The following is a 22,594-nucleotide window of genomic DNA, read 5'->3' as shown; positions in this document are numbered from 1 at the left end:
GCTAAAGGTTCAATTTCATTGAACTTTTGAGAGAATTAGCTTTGAGTTTCATCGGTTTTCCTATTATTTTACTGTTTTGCATTAATTATTGCTCTTTCTTATTTCTTCCTCTGCTTGCTTTGTATTTAATTTGCTCTTTCCTTTCTAAATTCTTAGGTCGGGGGCACCTGGGTGGCTCAGTGGGTTAAGCCTCTGCTTTCGGCTCAGGTCAAGATCTCAGTGTCTTGGGATCAAGTCCCGCATCAGGCTCTCTGCTCAGCAGGGAGCCTGCTTCCCCATCTCTCTGCCTGCCTCTCTGCCTACTTGTGATCTCTCTCTCTCTCTGTCAAATAAATAAATACAATCTTTTTAAAAAGTTTACAAAAATAAATAAATTCTTAGGTGGAAGACTAGAATGTTGACTTGAGATTGTGCTTCTCTAATAACTTAATGCTTTATAATTTCTCTAAGCCTCTCCTTGAGCCTCTTTGAAAAATTTTAAAATTTTTGCTTTTATTTATTCAAGATTTTATTTATTTATTTGAGAGCAAGAGTATGGGGGAGAGGAAAGGAAGAGGGAGAAGCAGACTCCCTGTTGAGTGGGGAGCCTGATGTGGGGCTCGATCCCAGGACCTTGAGATCATGACCCAAGCCAAAAGCAGACGCTTAACCGACTGAGCCACCCAGGCACCCCTAAATTTCTTATTCAGAGTATTTGCTAATTTTGTTTATGGTTTATTCCTTGCCTTATGGATTATTTAGAAGTCTGTTATTTTCTAAATATTTATAGATTTTCCTAATATCTTTCACTTCTCTCTAGTTCGATGGACAGAGAATGTACTTTGTATGATTTCAGTTATCTCACGATATTGAGAAGCGTTTTATGACCTGGAATATGGTCTCTTGTAGTGGAAGTTTTGTGCTCAGGTGTAAAGAATGTGTGGTGCTGTGGTTGGGTGGTGGGTAGCAAAGGAGTTCTCTAATACGTAATGGCCAGTTAGGCTGATGGTGTTGGTCTGGTCTTCTATATAGTACTGACTTTTTGGTTATTTGTTCTATCCATTACTCAGAGAGGAGTGATGAAATCACTAATGACGGTTGTAGATTTGTTTCCTTCTCCCTCAATTTCTAGCAGTTTCTCCTTCATGTACTTTGAAGCTATATTATTAGGAACATACCCATTTAGGGTGGTATGTTTCCTTAATAAATTGATTATCATTATGGAATGTTTCTTGTGGTGAAATCTACTTTATGTGATGTAAATATGGCCTCTATAGTTTTCTTTTTCTTAATTTTTACATGATAATGTCCATATTTAAATGGGGTTTCTCTAATCGGAGTTGGATCCCATTTTCCCTATGAAATCTGATCATTCCTGACTTGGAATTGGCACGTCTATTTACATTTGCTGTAATAAGTGATGTGGCTGGCATTGAGTTTACCGGCTCACTGCTTGTGTTCTACTTCTCCCATCTCCTTTTTATTTTCCCCCTCTTTTCCTGCTGTGTTTTGGATTGAACGCTTCCTAATCCCATTTCCCCACAATTGACTGACTAGTTACAAAATTTTATTTGATTTTTTTTTTTAATTGATTACTCTGGGGTGGCGGTTCTTGAAAGCATTCCAGGGTCCATGAGATCCTTTTAGTGAGTTTGTGAGGACAGAACTATTCAACAGGGGGTATTTTCAGGAGTGGTTTAATAAAAGCTGTAAGCTTTCAGCTGAGTTTGAAAGACAAATAGGCAGACAAGAGTAGAGAGAAAAGATTAGGGGGAAATGAACAGAGCCTCAGTGACCTGTGGAACAAACTTGGTTGGAATCACAGAAGGAATAAGGTGGGGCAGGATAAAGGATACTTGAAAAAAAATGATGGTTGAAACTTTTCCAAATTTGATCGAAACTACACACACCCAGATCCTAGAAACTCAATGAGTTTGGTCCAGATTGAAATGACCTCCTCTCCATTGTTACCCCATCATATCCCATGTTCTTACCCAGAACATCTAACATTTCTGAATGCACTTGCCTATCTATCTCCCCAATATGGAATAATGTTTGGCACATGTGAAATACTTGATAAAACAAGAATTCTCAAATGCTGAGTGTATCACAAATATTGCTTACTTTCTTATTTCGGAGAGGCAAGATATAATTGAGTTGACTGACACTTCTTGTTCAAAATACGACAACATACTGCAATTCAACTGACTGAGTTCCTAAAAATTATTTAGGCAATAGCTGTACTTTGGGACGTCACGTTTAGCATGAAAAAGGAAAAAATTTAAAATCAAACTCTCAGATGGAAGTACATACCAGAGCATGCGTGCATTAAAAAATTATACTGTTCTACCATTAACATTTCCTTAAAAAAAAAAAAGAAACAAACCACCCTTCCTTTGAAGTTGTGTTTTGAAGCGAGTTACCTGGCTTGCAAATTGACTGCTAGGATGAGCTGAAATAAACACACCATCTTGGTCCTTTTGAAATCCATCATGAGACCAATATGCCAGGTCAAAAGTAAATGTCTTCCTATGTTCTGGGTTCTTAGGGTCTTGTATGGTTGTGGTGGTCCCGGAATGCATGGAAATCACACATTTGCTCCCAGAGTTCTTCTCTCTCTATAGTCAAATTACAGATTCAGAGTTCATCATTGTAGTTTTTCTTTGTCATCCAAGTTGTTTGGCAAGTCTTGACACTAAGGAATTAAGCCGGGCACTTACCAGCTCTTCATTCTGTTCTCTGTTATTCTTAGCAGCGGTTATGACAAGCAGGGCTCTTAGACTCCCTCAGAATTGTTGAAAGGCTGGTATCTAGTGATGTTAATTTTCTGAGACCAGCCTAACACCCAGCTATGCTAACAGCAATGACTACAGCAACAGAGAGCTTCCCTGTTTCACACCCCAGTGAAAAGAGGGAAAATTATTCGTGAAAAAGGAAGAACAACCATTTCAGGACCCTGGAAACGGTCCTCAGGGCAGATGGCCAATAATAAAACATCTATTCAAGGAAGTGTAGTACAGTTACGAAGAAAGGGCAGTCTGGTATCTGAAGCCAGCCCATTCCCTTCCTCTCTCCCACCAGCTCAGCCAAGTGGAGACGCCCCCAGACTGCTGGAGACCCCACCACAAGGCTGCCTCTCTCCCAGATTGCAGGTGGAGGGCTTTCTTCCCGCTAGGAGCAGGAGATCAGCATTTCACATCCTACCCCCATCTGCCTGGTGCCGAAGCTAAGTCCTGGGAGAGACTTGGTGAGAGGTGGGGACTCCTTCTTGTACCCAGTGTACAACAGAGGCTCTACTTTGGATCGGCCCGCCGAGGACACGGGGGCCCTGGCCGTCCTTGCCCCAGCCCCCGAGGTGGTGGGTCCACACCAGGACAGAGAAGCTGAGAGGATCTCGGGCAGCTGTTCCACAGTCAACAAGTGCTGGGCTTCTAAAACAGCAACTTGCCATTGTCCCCACCCCCAAGTCTGGAGTCAAGGTGTAGACATCCTGCCAGGGGGATAGCCGCTCATGTCCTCTCAAAGTCACTGACTTCATTTGCCCTCTTGGAGAAGCTGGGTCCTAAGGGCACAATCAAGAACGGAAGTCGTGATGAAAGGGAATTGGGAGGAGGTTTGTTTTGATAAGGATTAAATTACAGGCCCTCTAGTTTGCAGAAGTTGCGGGGGCAAGAGGGGCAAGGGGGTGGCTGGGAAATACCATAGCTGGACGGACCCACCTGGAGTCCTGAAAAATATTAGTCAGTGATCTCAGAGACTGTTCCTTTTAAAGGAAACTGAATCTGACTGCATTACTCAGCAGACTAATTTAAGCCTCCAGGAATTGCTGAAAACAGAGCAGTCAGCTGTCAGTCCATGGAGTTGAACAGCTTGGTGTCAAGAGAGGAATGAGCCCAACCCAAACCAGCGTCACCAGGGTGTCCAGGGCATACCTAAAGCTGTGCCCTCCTGAGGTGGGGGATGGACTTCACTACAATATCCAACCCGTCACCCAACAAATAAGCCACAGTAACAAGCTACATACAGGGGTGTGGGAGAATCAGTTCCCAGATTTGCTACACCGTATTATCTCGGGTCAGGTTTCCATTAACAAATGATGAGGTTCGCAAAGAAACAGGAAAGTAAGACCCATGCATTGGGAAAATGGCAGGCAACAGAGACTATCTGTGAGTGACCAGATGCCAGACTGTGAGCATTATAAGCATATGGAACCAAAGGAGACCATGTTTAAAGAAATAAAGGATTATAGTGGATGCTATGGTCAGTTGGGTACCAACAAGTTAGATAATTTTGATTAAATGGGCAAATTCTTAGACACAGAACTCCTGAAACTGATTCATGAAGTAAGACGATCTGAAGTGACCTATAACAAGTGAAGAGATTGAAGTAGAAAAGAAAAAAGCAAAGCCCTAGATGATTTGAATGCTGATTCTACCAAAATTTAAAGAATACCAATTCTTCGTAAACTCTTCCAAAAAATAGAAGAGGGAAAACTCCCCAAACCTATATTTGATGAAGGCAGTGTTACCCTGATACCAAATTCAGACAAAGACATCACAAGAAAACGGAAATATAGACCAATGTCTCTTATGCATATGGACGTAAGAATCCTCAATCAATTATTAGCAAACCAAGTCCAGCAACATGTAAAAGGAATTATGCACCGTGACTAAATGGGGTTTATCCCAAGGATATAAGGTTGGTTTAACATCTGAAAATGATTGTATTAATCATGTTTGTTATTTTCTTGTATTTGATAATGCATTGGTATCCTGGGGCCTAGAGAGACTGGCCCTCCAGGGCTAATGAATTCCTAGAGATAGTAAACAACTTGGCTTTCATGCAAACCAACCAATCCAAAGTCTATATCCCAAGTCCATCTCCCAAACACCTCCCATACCTAATTCTCACACACCAAGCCAACATTTCCCCTGCCCTAAATCACCCCAGGGCCAGGTACGTGAGACCACCTCTCTAGCCCAGAGCCCACTGAAATGACTCAAAACTATATAATCTTAAAAGTGCTCAAACTCGCCCACTATGCCTTGCCCATTCTTTCCTGCAGAAACCAAAATAAGGCTGTGGGCTGTGCTCCTTCCACCTGACCTTGATATTAATAGAATGAAAACCAAAACCCACATATCATCCCAATAGATGTAGAAAATGCATTTGACAACACCCTTTCATGATTAAAAACACTTCAGAAATTAAGAAATAGAATGGAAATTCTTCAGATAAAGGGCACCTGTGAAAAACCCATAATTAATATCCTAACCATTAATGATCAAGACTGAATGTTACTCCTTAAGATCAGATAGTAGACAAAGATTTCTACTCTCAACACTTCTATTCAATATTGTATTGGAGGGTCTAGCCACAGAGAACAGGCAGGAAAAAGAAAGAAAAGGCTTCTAGATAGAAAAGGAAGAAATAAAATGCTCTCTTGGCAGATAATGTGATCTAGTATATAGAAAATCCTAAGGAACTCACCAAGAAAACTATTAGAACTAATAAATTAGTTCAGTAAGATTGTAAAATACACAATGAATACACAAAAATCAATTCTATATACTTGAACAATCAAGAATGAAATGGAAAAATTCCATTTCTAGTAGTATCAAAAGGAACAAAATACTCGGGAATACTTAACAAAAGAAGTCTAAAACATATCTTCTGAATACTACAAAACATTGTTGAGTGAAACTAAAGATGATCTAAAAATTGGAAAGACCCCACATTCATAGATGAGAAGACTTAGCATTAAGATGGTAACTCACCAGGCTGACATACAAATTCAGTGAAATCTCTGTCAGAATCTACCTGATTCTCTGTAGAAATTGACAAGCTGATAGTAAAATTTCCATGGAACTGGAAGGCACCCAGAAGAGTCAAAACCATCTTGAAAAAGAACAAAGTAGGATTCACAATTCCCAATCTCACAACTTAGTACAAACCAATGAGTGACCAAGGCAGTATGATACGTGCACAATGATAGGCATACAGATGTATGTAATGAAATGGAGAGTTTAGAAACCATCCCAGGTCTCCATGGCCAACTGATGTTCAACAAGACTGCCAAAGATGGGGAAAGAATAGCCTTTGCAAGAAGCGGTCCTGGAAAAACTTGATAGCTACATGCAAAAGCAATGAACTTGGACTCTTGCCTCATACCCCATGCAAAACTTAACACCAAATGGACCAAAGAGGGGCACTTGGGTGGCTCAGTCAGTTAAGCATCCACCTTCGGCTCAGGTCATGATCCTGGAGTCCTGGGATCGAGCCCGCATTGGGCTCCCTGATTAGTGCATGGAGTCTGCTTCTCCCTCTGCCACTCGCCCTGTTGGGGTGTTTCTATCTCAAATAAATAAATAAAAATTTTAAAAAAATGGAACGAAGACCTAAAGGTAAGAGATTTTAGTACAGAAGAAAACATTGGAGTAAATAGTCATGATCTTGGATTGGGCAAAGAGTCTCACGACACCAAAAACATGAATTCCAAAAACAAAAAGTAAGACTTCATCAAAATTAGAAATGATTGTACTTCAAAGGACACCATCAAGGAAGTGAAAAGACAGCCCCCAGAATGAGAGAAAATTTGCACATCATATTATCTGATAAGGAATTGTATCCAGAAGAACAGCTCAATGTAAAAAGATAATCCAATTTAAAAATGGGTAAGAGATCTGAAGAGCCATTTGAGGAGGCTACACTCATGGACAACAATATGAAAAGATACTTGACATCCTTAGTCATCAGGGAACTGCAGTTCAAAACCACAAGGCACCATGTCACACCCAGGAAGGCTAGAACAGTCAGGTAGCTGGATCGGATTGGAGAAAGTGGAACCCCTGCACACTGGCTGTGGGGAGCACAAGACGGTACAGCTGGTTTTGGAAAAGTCAGTTCCTCCAATGATGAAACTAGTTACTGTATGACTCAGCAATTCCATGCCTGGGTATAAACCCAAGAGGAATAAAAACATGTGTCCACACAAAAGCTTACACACGAGCGTCTAGAGCAGCATTACTTCTCACAGGAACCAAAGTAAGGCTGTGGAGAAAGCCAACAGGACTCAAACATCCACTGAGGAATGGATTAAATGAAATGTGTACATCCATACAATGGGATAGTATCCACCCACAAAGAAATGGAATTTTGGTGTGTGTGACAATGTGGATGGACCCTGAAGACCTTATGTCAAGTCGATGAAGCCAGTCACAAAAGACTAATCGCATTCACATGACCTGGGCAGAACAGGGAATAGACTGATTAATGCTGCTGAGAACCAGAGGGACAAGGATGATGAAGCTAAGTGACAGATTCTTGTCATAAACATTTTAGTTCTGAAACTGCTGGTATTTGCACCTCTCTGTGAATATACTAGAAATCACTGAATTGTACACTCTAAGTGAGGGAACCCTATAGTAGGTGAACTATCTCAGTGAAACCATATATAAAAGATGACAGCAGGAGCACCTGGGTGGCTCAGCCAGTTGGGTGTCCGACTCTTGGTATTGGCTCTGGTCATGATCTTGGTGTTACAGGATTGATCTTGGTGCTGTGAGACTGAGCTTAGCGCTCAGTGCGGAGTCTGCTTGACTCTCTCTGCACACCCCCGCCCCACAATATCGTCATGGTCTCTCTCAAATAAGAAAAAATTATAGCGGCTAATATCAAGACTACTTGTCAGGCACTGTGTTGATTAACAATTATCTCATTTCATTTTGTGACAGTAAGCCTCCTAAGTTATCACCATCTCCATTTTGTATGGAAGGAAACCAAGGCTCAGAGAGCTTAAAACCTTCAAGGTCACATAGTGGGTGAGTGAGAAAGTCAAGTTTTGACCCCAAGCTCATCTGAGTTCAAGGGCTCCTGAGAAAGTGCCACCTCTTCAAACACAGTCTCACCAAGCTGGTGCTCCGACCCCACCATGAGGATAAAGACTGGAAGTCTGAGAGTCAGAGTCCGCCCCACCGGAGGGGCACCAGTTGCCCAAGCATGCCCAGGACCATCCACCCTCGTCCCCTCTCGAGTTGGCCCGCTCTCCTCCTTGCTACTGTTCTAGTATAAGCTAGCCCACACTGGTGGTGGAATACGATCAAATGCCATGTTTGATGAGGGGTCCTAAAAGCCATGTAATTAAGGTGCCTACTTTCTACATCCTGTTCAAAACTTGTAGTTACTCTAATAGTATTAAAGGCCAGTGAAAAATAGCCCTGGACCACCTTTAGCCTTATAACAGGCTAGGTTATAAAATGGCTTTATTTCCTCCTTTTTCTTGGCTAAGACATTAAATTGCATACAAAATCCTTTATTTTTATCAATCGGGTGCCTGAAAAGCCATGCCTCTTTAGAAGCCCCCATGAGCCCCTGCACTTGCAGTTGTCCAGTTGGGTGTAGAAAGCCGTCTTGTGACAAGTCACCTGGTGGCTGTGATACACACGAATACTAGGGGGCGGAAATCACGGACACTGACGGAAAATGTGCAAAACAATCTTGAATACTAGTGGACCAGAGAGGAGAGCATCAGGTTGAACAAGGTCCAAAAGGGAAGGAAGACCTCATGTATGGTCTCCGTTACGCTCACTGTATGCCATTCAGGACCGATATACCCCTTGCTCGTCATTCCGTCTGGCATATCCTTGTCCAAATCTTACTTGGCCCTTGGGTCATGTGAAATGCCTCCATCTCCAGAATCTTCATGACCGAGCCAGGCAGAATGAACTAGACCTGATCCATCTCTGGGAACCGTTTGCCTCACCACTGTGGTACGTTCCGTCACCACTTACCTACGTAATGAGACTGCAAACTGCTTTGCACCATTTCTCCAGGGCTGCGTTTGATCTACAGCAGTGAAAACTATCGTAAAATTTGTAACTAATGCCTTGGTAATCAGAGATTCCTACGGGGTCCCAGGACAAGTATCCCTTCTCTGTTGTCCTACACCGTAGTAGCAGCACAGCTGAGGGAGCGGTGGGGGAAGTACATTGTTAAAAAGAGCATGCATCTGTACTCGCCGACCCGCACTGGCTTAAAAAAACTTGCGGTCCGTTTCTCTCATCAATTTTTTTTTTTATTGAGCTACTTGTGCCAAGGAATGAGGTTACGTGTTCACTAATTATGTTGCGATCGTTAAATTACTCGTTTAACAAGTTCATTTAAAGAAGTTTAATGTTCCATCAATGACAAGCAGCTTGAATACACGTTTGATAACGATCATTAGGACAAGGAATAAAATGCAAGATCTAGTCAGAGTTTCAACCAGGCGGCATCGCATTCATCACTGACCTGACTGAAAGGCCGCACGCGCACAGCTACCCGCACACCGTCAGTACTCGGCAGAGATGTCGTCATTTTCCCAGCTCTTGTGGTATTTATTTGGTAGAAAAATAAGGTGGAAAGCACAGTGCTTCTGCTTCATACTAACACATTACAAGCTTAGCCAACACAAGCAGTTTGTTTCTAGACAATCAATTATTAATGGTCCATTCGTTACACACTATCCGATGACCTGTTATAAATTATTTGACAGCACTTACTTAGGGATGAGTTTCACAGGCTACATCAAGCGTCCCCACTGAATTGCACACAGTCATACTGCAGACAAGTGTCTCGTTTCTTTTCCCTTCCCACCTCACACTTGTTCCCCATCCTCAATAGTCTGTGCCTGAGGTCCTATGAAAATGCGTCAGTTTTCATACCTGAATATTAAGGGATTTCTGTGATTTTTTTATAGCAAGCTCCTTCACAGCAAGAATATAATAAAAATGTTCAGACTTCTCATTCTAGCGAGACTTGGCACACACGAGGTGTACCATAAAACAAATTTGTTCGACATTTCCCTTCCTCTCAAACCTTTCTAAGAGGCTAGTGAGCAGTGAACCGGTCACTCTAATCTGGATAATAATTAGTCTCTGAAAAATGATGAGACCATAAAGGTAAAGAGCCTTTAAGCTTGCTGAACAAGAAATGCCAACATTGTATTTAACCAATGCATTGCTTGGAAAATGACTCACTTGAGGTAGAATATACAAAATTTGTTCAACTACAAAATGCGGCAAAATTACATGCCCATAATTCGATTTCAACATAGTAACAGGCAAAAATATATATATGTACATTTTATGATTAGAAATCTCAATCATAGGAGCAAAGTGCATAAATTATAAAATAGCAACTTTAAAAAAAAATCAGTCCAATCATCTTCATTTTAAGGCTGGTCTAATACCTTTAACTGTAGCAAAAGAAAATGGGACCAATGCCTACTAGCATTATAAAATCATTATTAAAACAGAAATCCCCTCTCAAAAATCTAACAGACACAACTACCATGAAGTATACTTTATTTAACATTCCAATAATAAGCCATATTTACATATTATATAAACGTATGAAGTCTTAATATAAAATAGAAAAACTGCCCAGACTAAAAGAATCACACTCCTTAATGGAGTTATTATACTTATTGAAGACCTTCTGTTTACAAAAATTTACAGTAATTTATACAAATTATTTTCTTCCAAATTAGATGATTTTTAATAATCCACACAATCCGGATGATTTTACAAATTGGTGTTCATTAAAAACTTGAAAAAAAATTATAGCATTTTTCTGCGTAAAACTTGCTTTGGAAAGGAAGACAGCTTCCTCCGGCCCCTTCCTGGAGCTCTTCCCGCTACTGCTGTCGCTCGTCGAGGCTTGCTCTCGACTCCATCCACTGGGCTTGCCAAAGGAGAAATCAGCCGGATTTTCACGGGAGGAGGTGACCAGTCATCTTCTTCTTTGCTTCTGAAAACAAAACATAATTCAGGTAAGAATAAACACATTATAATATCAACTAGACTCCACTTCCCAATTCCACTGAGGGAAAAGCCTATACGAGCAGTACCCTTTCCTGGTGCTTTGACTTTAGAAGCGAAGAGAAGCTTCCGGTCACGTATGGCAGCTGAAGGCTGCGTAAAGGCTTCCCAGTCAGTGGGCTGAAGGCCAGCGGGCCGTCAGGTGTGTGAGAATCAGCATGCTCACATGCCAGCCACTGGCAAGTTCGTGCACACTTTCGTTATAGGAAGTTTCCCACATATATACACAAAGCCGATGACATGTCAACGGTGTTATGAGTTATGGTCTCATATGGCCTCCAAGGTCTCATGAAGTCCGTTTTTAAAGGGTGATCAAGTGGATTTACTTGGTACTTTTATGAAATTCAATCATGCTTAAGCGTCAATATACCAAGAGAAATTTCAATTTCTCCACAAATGGAAGTTTTATTGTTACTCGTAAAATAAGTGCAAGAATTTTAAGTTTACGATTATTTTTATTAGTAATTATCTACATTTACCAAGGAAAGGGTGAAACCTCCCACTGCTTTCCCCCACCCACTGCCAAAACAAAGTCCCGTCAGGCACAGAACTGCCCTCTTGAACTTTCCTTAAAAAGGACGGATGGGCTTTCACTGCTATGTAGGAGACCTGGCCATCGCCACGAGCCAGTGTGCATCAATGCCCCTAAGAATGACCGCTCCCTGAAGAGTTTCATTTCCCTAACTTATGACTCTGGATAAAAATTACAGCATCTAAAAGGTCATACCTGCTTGTCTGTCTTGTCTTTGATGTCCTGGTTGTTTTTACTTTTGGCCTTCCCACAGTTTCTGATGGAGCATTATCTTTCTGCGAGTTAAAAATTTAAGAAGATAAATCATGTAAGTAAATACCTGAAATCCGCGCTGGATTAGTTCTATCCTGAGTCAAGGAGTATGACCAAACAGGGCTGGTGAATTCAGATGCCACAAGTCCCCAATGCACCCCTTTTATCTTTAGTAGGAACTCTGGTCATCTAAGGCCATCCAGGGCCCTATGCCCACACATCCAGTTCATCTCCAAGGCCGGCGTGTTTCAGTCTGCTGCCCTCCTGTTCCCACTGCCTCCGTCCACATCCAGGCTCTCATCATCTCGTAAAGGAACAGGCCACCAGAGACTAGTTTTCCTCCCTAGAATTCACTTCATACCGCCTTCAATGTGCACGTGGCTGTTCACCTGTTGGTAAGCAGTGCCTCACCCCTGCAGACTGCCAGGCCTCTGTGCCTCTGCGATCCAGTTTTCCCCTCCAGTGGTGCCTTTTACCTTCCATCTATAGGGTTATTTGAGTATAAATGATTCTCACCATACCGGGAAACAACTATGTGCTTCAGCCTCCTCAATTAAACTGAGCTCCTGAAAGACCAGGAATCTGCCCAAGTGATTTCTGTGTAAGTCTTTGTCCTTCAACAGTAAATGGCTCATAGCAGATAGTTCAAGAAATGTTTAAGATTAATGTTAAAATATGGGTCTGTCTCCCTCTCAGCCCTAGAGCTATTTTGATTTTTAGGATTATGTGCAGTCAGGTGGTACAGTCACCTCTGAAACACGCTCTCTCCAAGTGTGGGGTGTGCGTGATACCCCGGGAGGTCAGGGATCTCAGACCTCTAATCTAGATAAACACATCCGGATCCTTCTGAGGCGACACTGAAAGCTAGAAGCCTTTCCCCTAATGGGTCATCTGAACCGCAGCGGCCAGGAACACACCATCGGTGACATACTGCGCCCAAAGGGCGGGCCCCCAGAAGTGCAGAAAAGGGCATCTGGGGCTTTTGGTCTAAAACTCTGCGCCTTCACCAGAGGTTTATTTAGGAAACATGGCCGAAATGGAGAACAGAGCATGTTTAAATAAGCATATGAATAAACTGCACTTCTTACCAGTTCATCTCCCGCTCTGGATGTGTTAGATGTGGTTTTCCGCCTGGTCCTTAATGCAGGAGGCGAGAAGACAAACCGAGAAGATAAATCTGAAACTAATTCTTGCAGCTGTGCCGGAGCCTCTATTTTTTTCCCTAAAGCAAGGCAGGGAGAAAAGAACACACACTGTATCCATGCCCATCTACATCCATCTCAGTTACCTATGGTTTGTTTTAAAGCCTGGAACAAACGACACATGGTAGGAAGACACGAGCATCTGAACACAGCGGCTGCACCAGGAGGACAAGAACAATGGGGCAGACCCAAAATTCAGGAACATCTAATGCCTCAAACTAAATGCTACAGTAGAAAAATAAAACCTATAATGCTCAGAACTGTATCAGTCAACTAGTTCTAATTTTTTTTTTTTTTTTAAAGATTTTATTATTTGCCAGAGAGAACACAAGCAGGCAGAGAGGCAGGCAGAGGTTGAAGCAGGCTCCCTGCTGGACAAGGAGCACAATGTAGGACTCGATCCCAGGACCCTGGGATCATGACCTGACCCGAAGGCAGTGGCTTTAACCCACTGAGCCACCCAGGCGTCCCAACTAGTTCTAATCTTTACTGCTCCTCAAATGTTCTTAGGAAGGGAAGCATCAATCTGTACATAAGCTAAGCTAGTTTGCTTTGTAAGCCCACCTATTCCAGAGACAAGGTTTTAGTTTACAAAAGTAATTTTATCTTCAAAGAACACTCCAAAGTTTTGTCCATCCAGCTTATTCGGAGGTAGTTGCTTGGATCAAAGCAACAACAGAAAAAAGTCCCCGCTGTAAAGGAAAAAACAAGCAGAGAAAGTAATGAATGTGGAAGACCAGCTGATAGGAAGATATTTCAAAGACAAGAATGGCTGAATTAAGAACTGGTTCAGTATGTAACTAAAAACATCACAGACTTCATCTCAGATTTTGTTCTCACCACGGGGTCTCGGTACTCACGGCAAGCAGCCCTGTGCTTGTGGAAGCGGCCGGTGAAGCCGTCTGCTGCCGGCTAGGTCCTAGCTTCTGCAGGCGGCAAATCAGTTAAACCCCTCTGTGCCTCAGTTTCTACAAAATGCGAACAGTGACGGGACCTAAGACATCACCAGGAAGACGAGAGGATCCGAGCAGTGTGGGCGATGCGCAGTGAGTGCTCTAGAAATGTCTGCATTTGTTACGAGGTTTCTACTTCAAGAACTTACAGTCTGGAAATAAAATTCTCCAAGGCTAGTCCCAGTGAGACAATCAGACAATCAAGACTTCTCTAAGACGTCAAATTCTGCTTTTAAAGCACATGATGCCTATAAGAAAAAACCGAGGCGAGGTCGGAAATCGAAGTCCTCTCTGCTACTAGCGGGTAAGGGGCAGCCTTGGCGACAACTAGGGTAGCTGGTGTGACTGCCCTTCGGTCGTTGAAAAGCAAGCTATCTAGGTTCCTTCTAGGGAATGAAAACACGCAGTTTCTCCTCTCCAGGCCACCCGGAGCAACAGCCGCTCTGGCTTTTTAGACCGCTCACACTCCTCCCCGCTTCTCCTCCTACACGTCAACGGAGCGAGTACGGAAATGCAAACACCCACTGTCCCTGGACAAAATGTCCAGCCTCTCCCGTTTCTCCCACAGGCGCTTCTACTAAGCCCAACAAGGCTTTGTGATCCTTGCTGGCATGCCATTCCTCACCCACTTCTCCACGTTTCCTGAGGGCAAGTTCTGCCGGCCTAAGGCGCTCCCGAGTGTGGACTTCAGCACCAGCAACGGACTGGTCAGCGGCCCTGACGACTCCGGGCAGCCCGTGGGCTCCGGGACGCCACTGCCTATCGTGTGCGGTACGGGGGCTCCATCTCCCTGAGCCTCAGCCTCCCCGCACTGGGGCAGGAGAACAGCAGCGACACTTCACTGCGCTGCAGCAGGAGTCCGATCACCTGACAGACACCTACCCCAGCTCGGCCTCAGGCCCACAGCAGGCCTTTCTTCAGTATCTGCCGCTGAGCAGCAGAAAGTAGACAAAATCCAGAGATGGCAAAGCTTCACGTCCTTCTGACCAGTAAAATACCTTGAACTAAATTCTAAGACGGCTGTTTCTTTGACCGCCTTCCCGGCATACGAGAGTATTTCCGTGCCCGCTCCTCGGTGCCTCCTACCCTCCCCGGGGAGCTGGCAGGATATACCGAGGACAGGCAGGGGAGCAGGGCGGACTCTAGCAGGAGGGGGAGAGAGGCAGGGTGGCCCTGGATGCTGGTGATGGCTTTGTGGTCAGAAGGCTGCGGGGCTGGCGCTGTCCCCTTTGTGGTCCAAGTGAGAAGCCCGATGCAGCAAAGGGAAAGGACTGACCGCCCAGCTACTGAGTGGCAAGAACGAGATAGCTCGGTCCCCAATTTCTCACCACTTCTACTGCGAGAAGGTGCCCATTTTTAACACGAGAGAACCTGACAACAGTTCCAATATGTAACAGGAGAGCGTACAAGCGTGTGCAGCCCATCGGGAGATGTGGGAGATGTGGGGCAGCCACGAGCCACACAGACTCATGAACACCCACCCGGTTCTGAAGAGTATTCGAGAGGCTCTGAAAATGCTCACGAGGTGAGGAGGGAGAAGCAGCAGTCCCTAGACACACAGCTGGAAGAAAACGTGAATGCTGCTTATCGGCCCTTCTGATGACCATATACACTGAATTCCTAGTTTTCTATGGCTGGCATGTATTTTACCACAGAAACAAGTAAAACTAGTTCTCGGGCATATGGACACCAAATACGTAAGGACGACGAAGATTAGAGATGCTAGTGACACGTATTAACACAATTTGTGGTCTGCTACACTTTCCTAAGGCACAAGGAAAGTGTGAAAGAATTGTGTTAATGACCTCCGGCTACTCATCCTACGGCATTTCAAGTGCGCTAAATCCAGACATATCCTGTCACTGCGCTCTGCTCCACGGAGAGCACGGGCGGGACTTCCCTCTCCTCGTGCTGTGAAAAACTGAACCCTACAGCACTACAAAATCAAAGAGCTGTTTCTAACAACCTGGGGCTGGGGGCAGGGAGATGGACCTCCTGCAACTACAAGTTCCTTTGTAAAACGAAGGATCCATCTGATGGCAAAGGGCCCCTCCCTGGGCTCAGGCTATGTAACTAAAATGAATGACTGCAGAAACCAGCACATTTAAACAGGGTGTTTGCAGAGTGAATGCTGAATACAGAAAATTTTCAGTCTGAAGATTTTTAAGCAGCTTCCATTTCTAGTGGCTTTCCTCAAGTCATGAGGCAACTAACTTTACAGGATGTTCACTAATGCTTTTGGAAGTACACTCAATAGTTCTGAAAGGTTTAAATAAATACAACAAAGTCACATACTTTACTTGAGTCCCTGAGCTGCTTTGCTGAAATTCAGATCTTCAGCCTTTAAGTGAACGACTACATTTTGCACACCTAAGCATTTTTATCACATTTGCCAAGAACGACCCTAACAGGTTCTGTTCAGCTACCTCAGTGTCTCAACATTTCCTTCATCATCATCATCACCTTTTAGACCCTTTCTCCTAATTGGCCACTTCACCGAAACATCCCCCCTCCAAATCCCAATAGCACAGATAAAGAAAAAGATATTCTTACCCTCTGGGAAGACACGTCCCCCCTGCTGGGAAGGAAGGTATGTGCTATACCAACCCAATGATACAGCTGTGAGCTCATGAGGGGCAATGAGGGAGGCTAGATGTGAAGTCGTGCCAATTTATGGGCAACAGGGAGGAGGCACTGAAATAATTTCTGTATCCTATTCAATAAAATTCTACTCCTTCCCTTTAAAACAATTTGAGGTTGTGGATATCTGCTGGGACACAAGCCAAACACAGCAGCACTTAGATTAAAACCCTGATTCTAGGGGTGCCTGGCTGGCTCACTGCGTTAAAGCCTCTGCCTTCGGCTTGGTTCATGATCCCAGGGTCCTGGAATCGAGCCCCACATTGGGCTCTCTGCCTAGCAGGTAGCCTGCATCTCCCTCTCTCTCTCTGCCTACTTGTGATCTCTGTCTGTCAAATAAACAAAATCTTAAAAAAAAAATGCTGATTCTATTTGGGGAGAAATTAAGTCACTTATGTCAGGGCAGAATAAAGAGAAACGATACTATCCGAGAAAATTAAACCCATGTCAAGTGAATTATAAGGCTTCAACAGTCACAGTGAATGAGAAAATTCCTGAATCTGAGGATAAAATTTAAAACATAAAATCTCTAAATTTTACTATTTAAAGGTAACATGTGTTTTCTTTATGGGGGGGGGATTTCCTGTAAATACTAATCATTTTTAGGAGAAATAATTACGGTCTTGAATCGAATTGTGATTTAAACAACAGAATCTTAAGCTGAAGACTTTGAGCAAGATGAAACTGTGCTTTGAATATAAATAAACGTACCTTTCTCTTTCTTTGGAACCTTTGACAGGGGAGTAGAGAATACAAACTCATTTTTCGGTTCAGAGAGGTCGGGAAACGAGATGGTCTTGCTAGATCGAGTCCTCGTGCTACGGGACGATTTCAGTGGAGTGGCTGGGGCAAGCACCCTCTCTTCCGGGTTGTCAGTTTCCATGGCTGTTGTTCCATCATCGGTGTATTTTTCTGATACTGGGCCTAATGTACACATTTGGCTTGGATCTTCAGTCCTTTTCGTAAGCTTTTTCTTAGAGCCCGTCACCAGAGTAAGTTCCTCATTTGGCACTAAAAAGGATTTTTCTAAAGCTGTCTTTGCAACATCAGTCTTTCTTTTAGCCGGGGTCTTTCTTGTTGACCTCTTCTGGCTGCTGAGAATTCCTGACCTCCTCTTGGGACTTTTTGCTTCCTTGACAGCCTTGGACCCAACATCTTCAGACGGATGAACTTTTCTTGGTCTACCACGTTTTCTAGGTCTACCAAATTCTGCCTGAAGACTCAGCTGTGAGGAATCCAGTCTGGAGTCTTCTGTGACATCGAGTGTGCTACATTCCCTCTTTTTAGGACTTCTGTCAGGCTCGACAGGCGGTGCCTGGTCCACAGGCTTTGCATCAGGTTTATGTCCTCTACTTTCAGCAGCTTCTACAGTGGCACTTCTCAGTTTTCTGGTACTTCCGCTAGGACGTGCTCCTTTACTGACCTTCAGATCTAGATCTACCATTTCAACACTCTCCAGATAGTCCGCAGATTTTTTAATTCCTTTAGGAGTCTTTTTGGATACAGACAAAAGCTTAGTTTCTCCAACTGACTTATGTCCTGTTTTTTTAGAAGCTTCTAGAGTGGCACTTCTCAGTTTTCGGGTACTTCCACTGGGACGTGCTCCTTTACTAACTTTCAGATCTAGATCTACCATTTCAACGCTTTCCAGATAGTCCACAGATTTTTTAATTCCTTTAGGAGTCTTTTTGGTAACAGACGAAAGTTTACTTTTTTCAGTTTCTGGTTCCAGCAGCTGAGAGGGTTTTACACTCCTTAGTTTGCCAACTGGAGTAACCTCTAAGTCCTGTTCCATGGGATGATCACTTCCTAGCACGTCCTGATTATCTTCTGTTCTTTTCCTTCCTCTCCTGGGAGTCCCAGGGATTTGAGGTATTTGCTGGTTTTCAGAGAGAACTCTGACATCAGAAGAGGCACCTTCCGAAGACCCAGAAACTTCTTTTCTTTTCCGAGTCCTCCTACCTGAAAGGCCCAGCCTGTCAGGAGTAGCAACAGCTATAGACTCTTCCTGTTGTGCTGATACGACGCTTGGGTTTTGGGCACGTACTCTTCTGCGCGTTCTGGAGGAAATCGTGTCATCAAGCTGGCTCACATTTACAGTCATTGTACTTGTTTCCTGAACAGTCTTCAACGTAGATTTGACTACCTTGGTGATGACCTGCTGGCTTATTAAAGGTATGTTTTCATGAATGGACTGCTGTTCCACTGTATCTGAAGTAATTTCTTTACTTCTTGTGTCTTTGATTACATCTAGCAAATTTTCTGCGATTGCTACTTTAATTGGTTCAGGCACATATGGTAAGGTCTCTACCTCTTGGGACTCCTGATCACTAGTAATGACTGTTGCCAACTCTGCACCCGGTCCGTTTTCCCCACTGCATACATGTTTTTCCTCAGCGGCTGTGTTTGCTGCTGGAGCTAACACATTAGATGCTGCAGAATCACCGGTCTCTAATTCTCCTTCTTCACCTTCCAATATCAAGGTAAAGTTGCTCTGAGCCCCAAAAAGTTCCCCATCAACTTCAGGAACGTCACACTCAGCAGAGTCTTTATTATCAGATAAGTAACAAAACTGTTGCTCAATGGTATCAAAATTATACTGGAGCTTAAGAGTCCCTGAGGGATACAACTCGTTAAATGCAAGACTCCTAGCCTCGTGTCCTGAATCTTGAATTCCGAGCTTTTCATGTTCAGTCACCTACAATGAATTAAAGATAAGAGACTGGTTAAAGAATTTTAATGTATACATTTATTTTAGCCTAAAGCATACAGTTTTTTAATAATCATCTCATCTTTGGTATATGAATTGTTAAACATAAACTACATTTGATATGGCATATACTTATGGGTTTACTTTATAAAAAAATATCCCTTTAAGCAATCAGACATTATTACTTGGTCAAAATAACTAGACAGAAAAAGATTTTGAGATTCTAAATGGAATTAAAATAGAAATTTCACATTTCCCTAGCTAAAAAAGACAGTCCTTATAAAACCTTGAAAATTACTATGATACTCATTTAAGGACTTATTCTGTTCTCACCCGAGAAAAAAAAACATTAACTGGAGAAAAAGACAATCCCCAAATTGTTTTAATGGTAATCCCCAAATTCCCTAACTAACCACACTTTTTCTAAACAGCATGATCCCCATAAGGTTGAAGAAGAATTCACCTACATAAGCTCCCTTGGGCTAGACTCAATCCTCTTCCCTTTGCTGGGGCTGCATAAACCATGAAATTCCTAAGGCTTTCAAGTTCAGTACCTCTCCTGCAAGGGTTTGGTGGAAGAAGGAATGGTCCTTGCATTTACCTTTTGGTAAGGGAGGGGGAGAAAAAGGAGGAGGTAGAGAGTAACAGAGAGATCTCCTGACCAAGAAGGTAGAACATTACCACCCACCTAGACAATGACATTTTCCCAACTCCCCCCACATTCAGTGAGATGAAGACTGGAAATACCCAGAAATGAGGATTCTCACTCATACCATGCCCACAATTTTTATTAGCTTCCCAGCTGAAGGAATGGGGACTTTATCCATCCATTTTACAGTGAGAATACTCATGAAAATGAATATGGACAACCATGACATTTTTATGATTTAAGAAACTTTCCAAATACTATACAATCACATTTCTATAAATTAGAAGAGGTTTTTTTGTTTTTTTTAAATCTTACATTCACTTATCATATATAGTTGCCTGTTGATATTAAAAGAAACGTGGTGGAATTTTGAGAAACCGTAAGTCATATTAAGTACAAAAAAAGAAAAGGAAAAAAGAAAGAAAGAAAGGAAAGAAATCCCTTCTCATGTTACAGAAGTTAAACCCCAGCCAGCTAATGAGCACTCTCCTACAAGTATGCAGGGGGGAACGATCCTGTCTAACTGTATTCAGTTATTTTCAAATGCTCTGAATAGTTTCGTGGTCATACTTGTCTCTGCAGTAGCCAGTATCTGTTCTCATGGCTAAAAGAACTTTCATTTGAACTAGATACTAAGCAGAAACTAAACTGTTACAGTTCTGACTTCTTTAACATAACCTTTTGATTTTCACGAAAAACACTTTCTCACTTAAAGGATGTGTTCTTTTATATTCCACAAAATATTTACATGCTTTCTTCTAATGGACATTATAAAGAGGTTTTTATACAGCAGTCAAAATAAGTGAATACACTAGGTTTAAACTATGGTTTGAAACCTAACTAAACCAAAACTAACAACGAAGTAAAAAATTAGTTTTTTACATGAATTTCTTGAGGATCAGGAGGATCATCAGAAACGGGAGGCTTTTCTTCCGCTAAGTCAACACTTGCTTTCAGGACATCAAGTTCTACTTTGTGATCTTCCTGCAAGTTCAGTGTTATTTCCTGGTCGCGCTTATGGTCAGAGACCCCAGGACTTTCAGGAGCAGCAAGCCCAGAGTCTCTGCTATCACTGTGCACATCGGCCACAGCTGAAAGAAAAACACACACACGCATACACTGTTCGAGAAGCAAGAGAAAGGCACAGGCTATATTGCACTTGAGAACATGTCCTTGAAAATCTGTCCTACTGCCCAGCAGTTTCTAGCTTCTTTCAGGGGAAAAGCCGATAAGGGTTTACATATTATATTAATCCCCATCTCTTCAGTATCCATTCAGTTTAAATAATATGTATCTGCTTTCTACAAACACACAAAGGTAAGTTTTACATTTAAAAATGACAATAGTGGTTTTTTTCTTCAACTTAGGTATAATTCCCACCCTTTCTGCGAAACTTCAGTATGAGGACAATTGCTTGGAGGAGCTCAAATGTTTGTTCCCTGTTCACTGAACCTGGAAATCATGTTTATCAGGGGACTGACAAGTGGCCATCAGTTACCCCTGCTGAGCAGGTATACAACGGCAAAAGGGACCTGCAGTCTGGGCCATATCTCACTGTGAAAAGGACTAGGTAGTTCTCTTTCGGCAGAAAGTATCCATATGGCCACAGGCTAAGCCACCCAAGAACCCCAGTAAGTTAAAAAAGAGTTAAAAGTTAAAAAAAACTAGGAAAAAACATAACAACAAATAATGGGGCTAGTATCCCTAATATACAAAAACAGCTTATAAAACAAAACGAAGAAAGTTTTTCACCTGTCCGTGTGGCAGAGGAATGGGAAAACACACACTTTACCTTCCAATTATCAGTGTGTAGCAGAAAGAAAAAAAAAGGGTCATTGGATTTTAAAAAAATAATCAAATGAACTCTACATATTTGTTAATTTCCCTAGAGTAAATGCAGTTGTTTGCAATTATTTTCTACTAATAAAAAGCCAATCTTGGTCTTCAGTTAAAAAACAGAAGTTGTCCCGTGTAGCTATCGGAGTCCCAGAAGATCGAAAAGCCGATGTGCCATCTGGCTGGGGACTGGTAATTAATTTTACTCTTCTTTAATGTTCTGAAGGAAAATATGTCCACAAAAACCATTCTAAGACGTCTAACTATTAGACCTCTGAGTGCCTTACAAGCAACTCACTGCTCTGATAGAGGATACACCTCCCTAGAACACAAGGCTACTTACAGCTATAGAACCTGACCGAAGAGAAAGTGTTATAGAACACTTAAAACACTAAAACTGAAATTATTCTTTTTTTGGTGATTTTTGGGGGAGCATGGGGGATGGACAGAGTGAGAGCAAGAGCGAGAGGGTGCACGCATGTGTTCATGCATGAGCCAGAGTTGGGGGAGGGAGTTGGAAGTTGGCAAGGGAGCGAATCCCAGGTAGGCTCCACGCTAGCACGGAGCTAGACACAGGGTCTATCCCATGACCCCGAAGTCAGATGTTCAACCAACTGAGCCACTCAGGTGCCCCTAAAATGAAGTAATTCTAAAGTCAAAATAATATACACATTGATTATTACCTGCTCTAACTGTAGAGGTGCAGGTCTCGATGGATACTAGTCCGTCGTCTAAAACTAGTCCGTCTACCTGGGATTTCAGGGTGAGGGTTTTCCTTTAGAAACAGAAATACATACGTTAGGGTTTGAGAAGATCCCACCTGCTCTTCCCGGCTCTAACCCCACTCTCTCTGCTACCTGTCATTTTGGTAATAAAAAAACCGAGGTTTGGAGAACGTATTACCACCCAAGTTCATTTTGAGTAACACTATAACATTTGTAAGTGAATAAAACTGTATTTGGTATTCCCACTTTCTAATATG

The 22,594-nt window shown here is 42.7% G+C and overlaps 2 protein-coding genes across 6 annotated transcripts in view; both read right to left on the bottom strand.

The window, feature by feature from the left end:
* Positions 1-9,333, bottom strand: part of LOC123927632 (kinesin-like protein KIF28P) — a 60,373-nt gene extending 51,040 nt beyond the window's left edge. Inside the window, exons 1-2 of the mRNA XM_045982306.1 lie at positions 9,268-9,333; positions 2,403-2,597 (exon numbers count right to left, since the gene is read on the bottom strand). Of these exons, the coding sequence (XP_045838262.1) occupies positions 2,403-2,597; positions 9,268-9,333 (261 nt within the window). The remainder of the gene's footprint in view (positions 1-2,402; positions 2,598-9,267) is intronic.
* A 1,158-nt stretch (positions 9,334-10,491) lies between these two features.
* AHCTF1 (AT-hook containing transcription factor 1) overlaps positions 10,492-22,594 on the bottom strand; it is an 84,625-nt gene continuing 72,522 nt past the window's right edge. For all 5 annotated transcript variants that reach the window (XM_045982312.1, XM_045982315.1, XM_045982313.1 and 2 more), the window contains 6 exons: positions 22,296-22,387; positions 20,659-20,867; positions 17,129-19,115; positions 12,711-12,844; positions 11,566-11,645; positions 10,492-10,767 (listed from right to left, as the gene is read on the bottom strand). In XM_045982312.1, the coding sequence (XP_045838268.1) occupies positions 10,578-10,767; positions 11,566-11,645; positions 12,711-12,844; positions 17,129-19,115; positions 20,659-20,867; positions 22,296-22,387 (2,692 nt within the window). In that variant the 3' untranslated portion in view covers positions 10,492-10,577. The remainder of the gene's footprint in view (positions 10,768-11,565; positions 11,646-12,710; positions 12,845-17,128; positions 19,116-20,658; positions 20,868-22,295; positions 22,388-22,594) is intronic.

This window comes from Meles meles, chromosome 17, assembly GCF_922984935.1.
Source record: "Meles meles chromosome 17, mMelMel3.1 paternal haplotype, whole genome shotgun sequence".
Taxonomy (NCBI): Eukaryota; Metazoa; Chordata; class Mammalia; order Carnivora; family Mustelidae; genus Meles; species Meles meles.
This window is presented reverse-complemented; position numbering and strand designations above follow the sequence as displayed.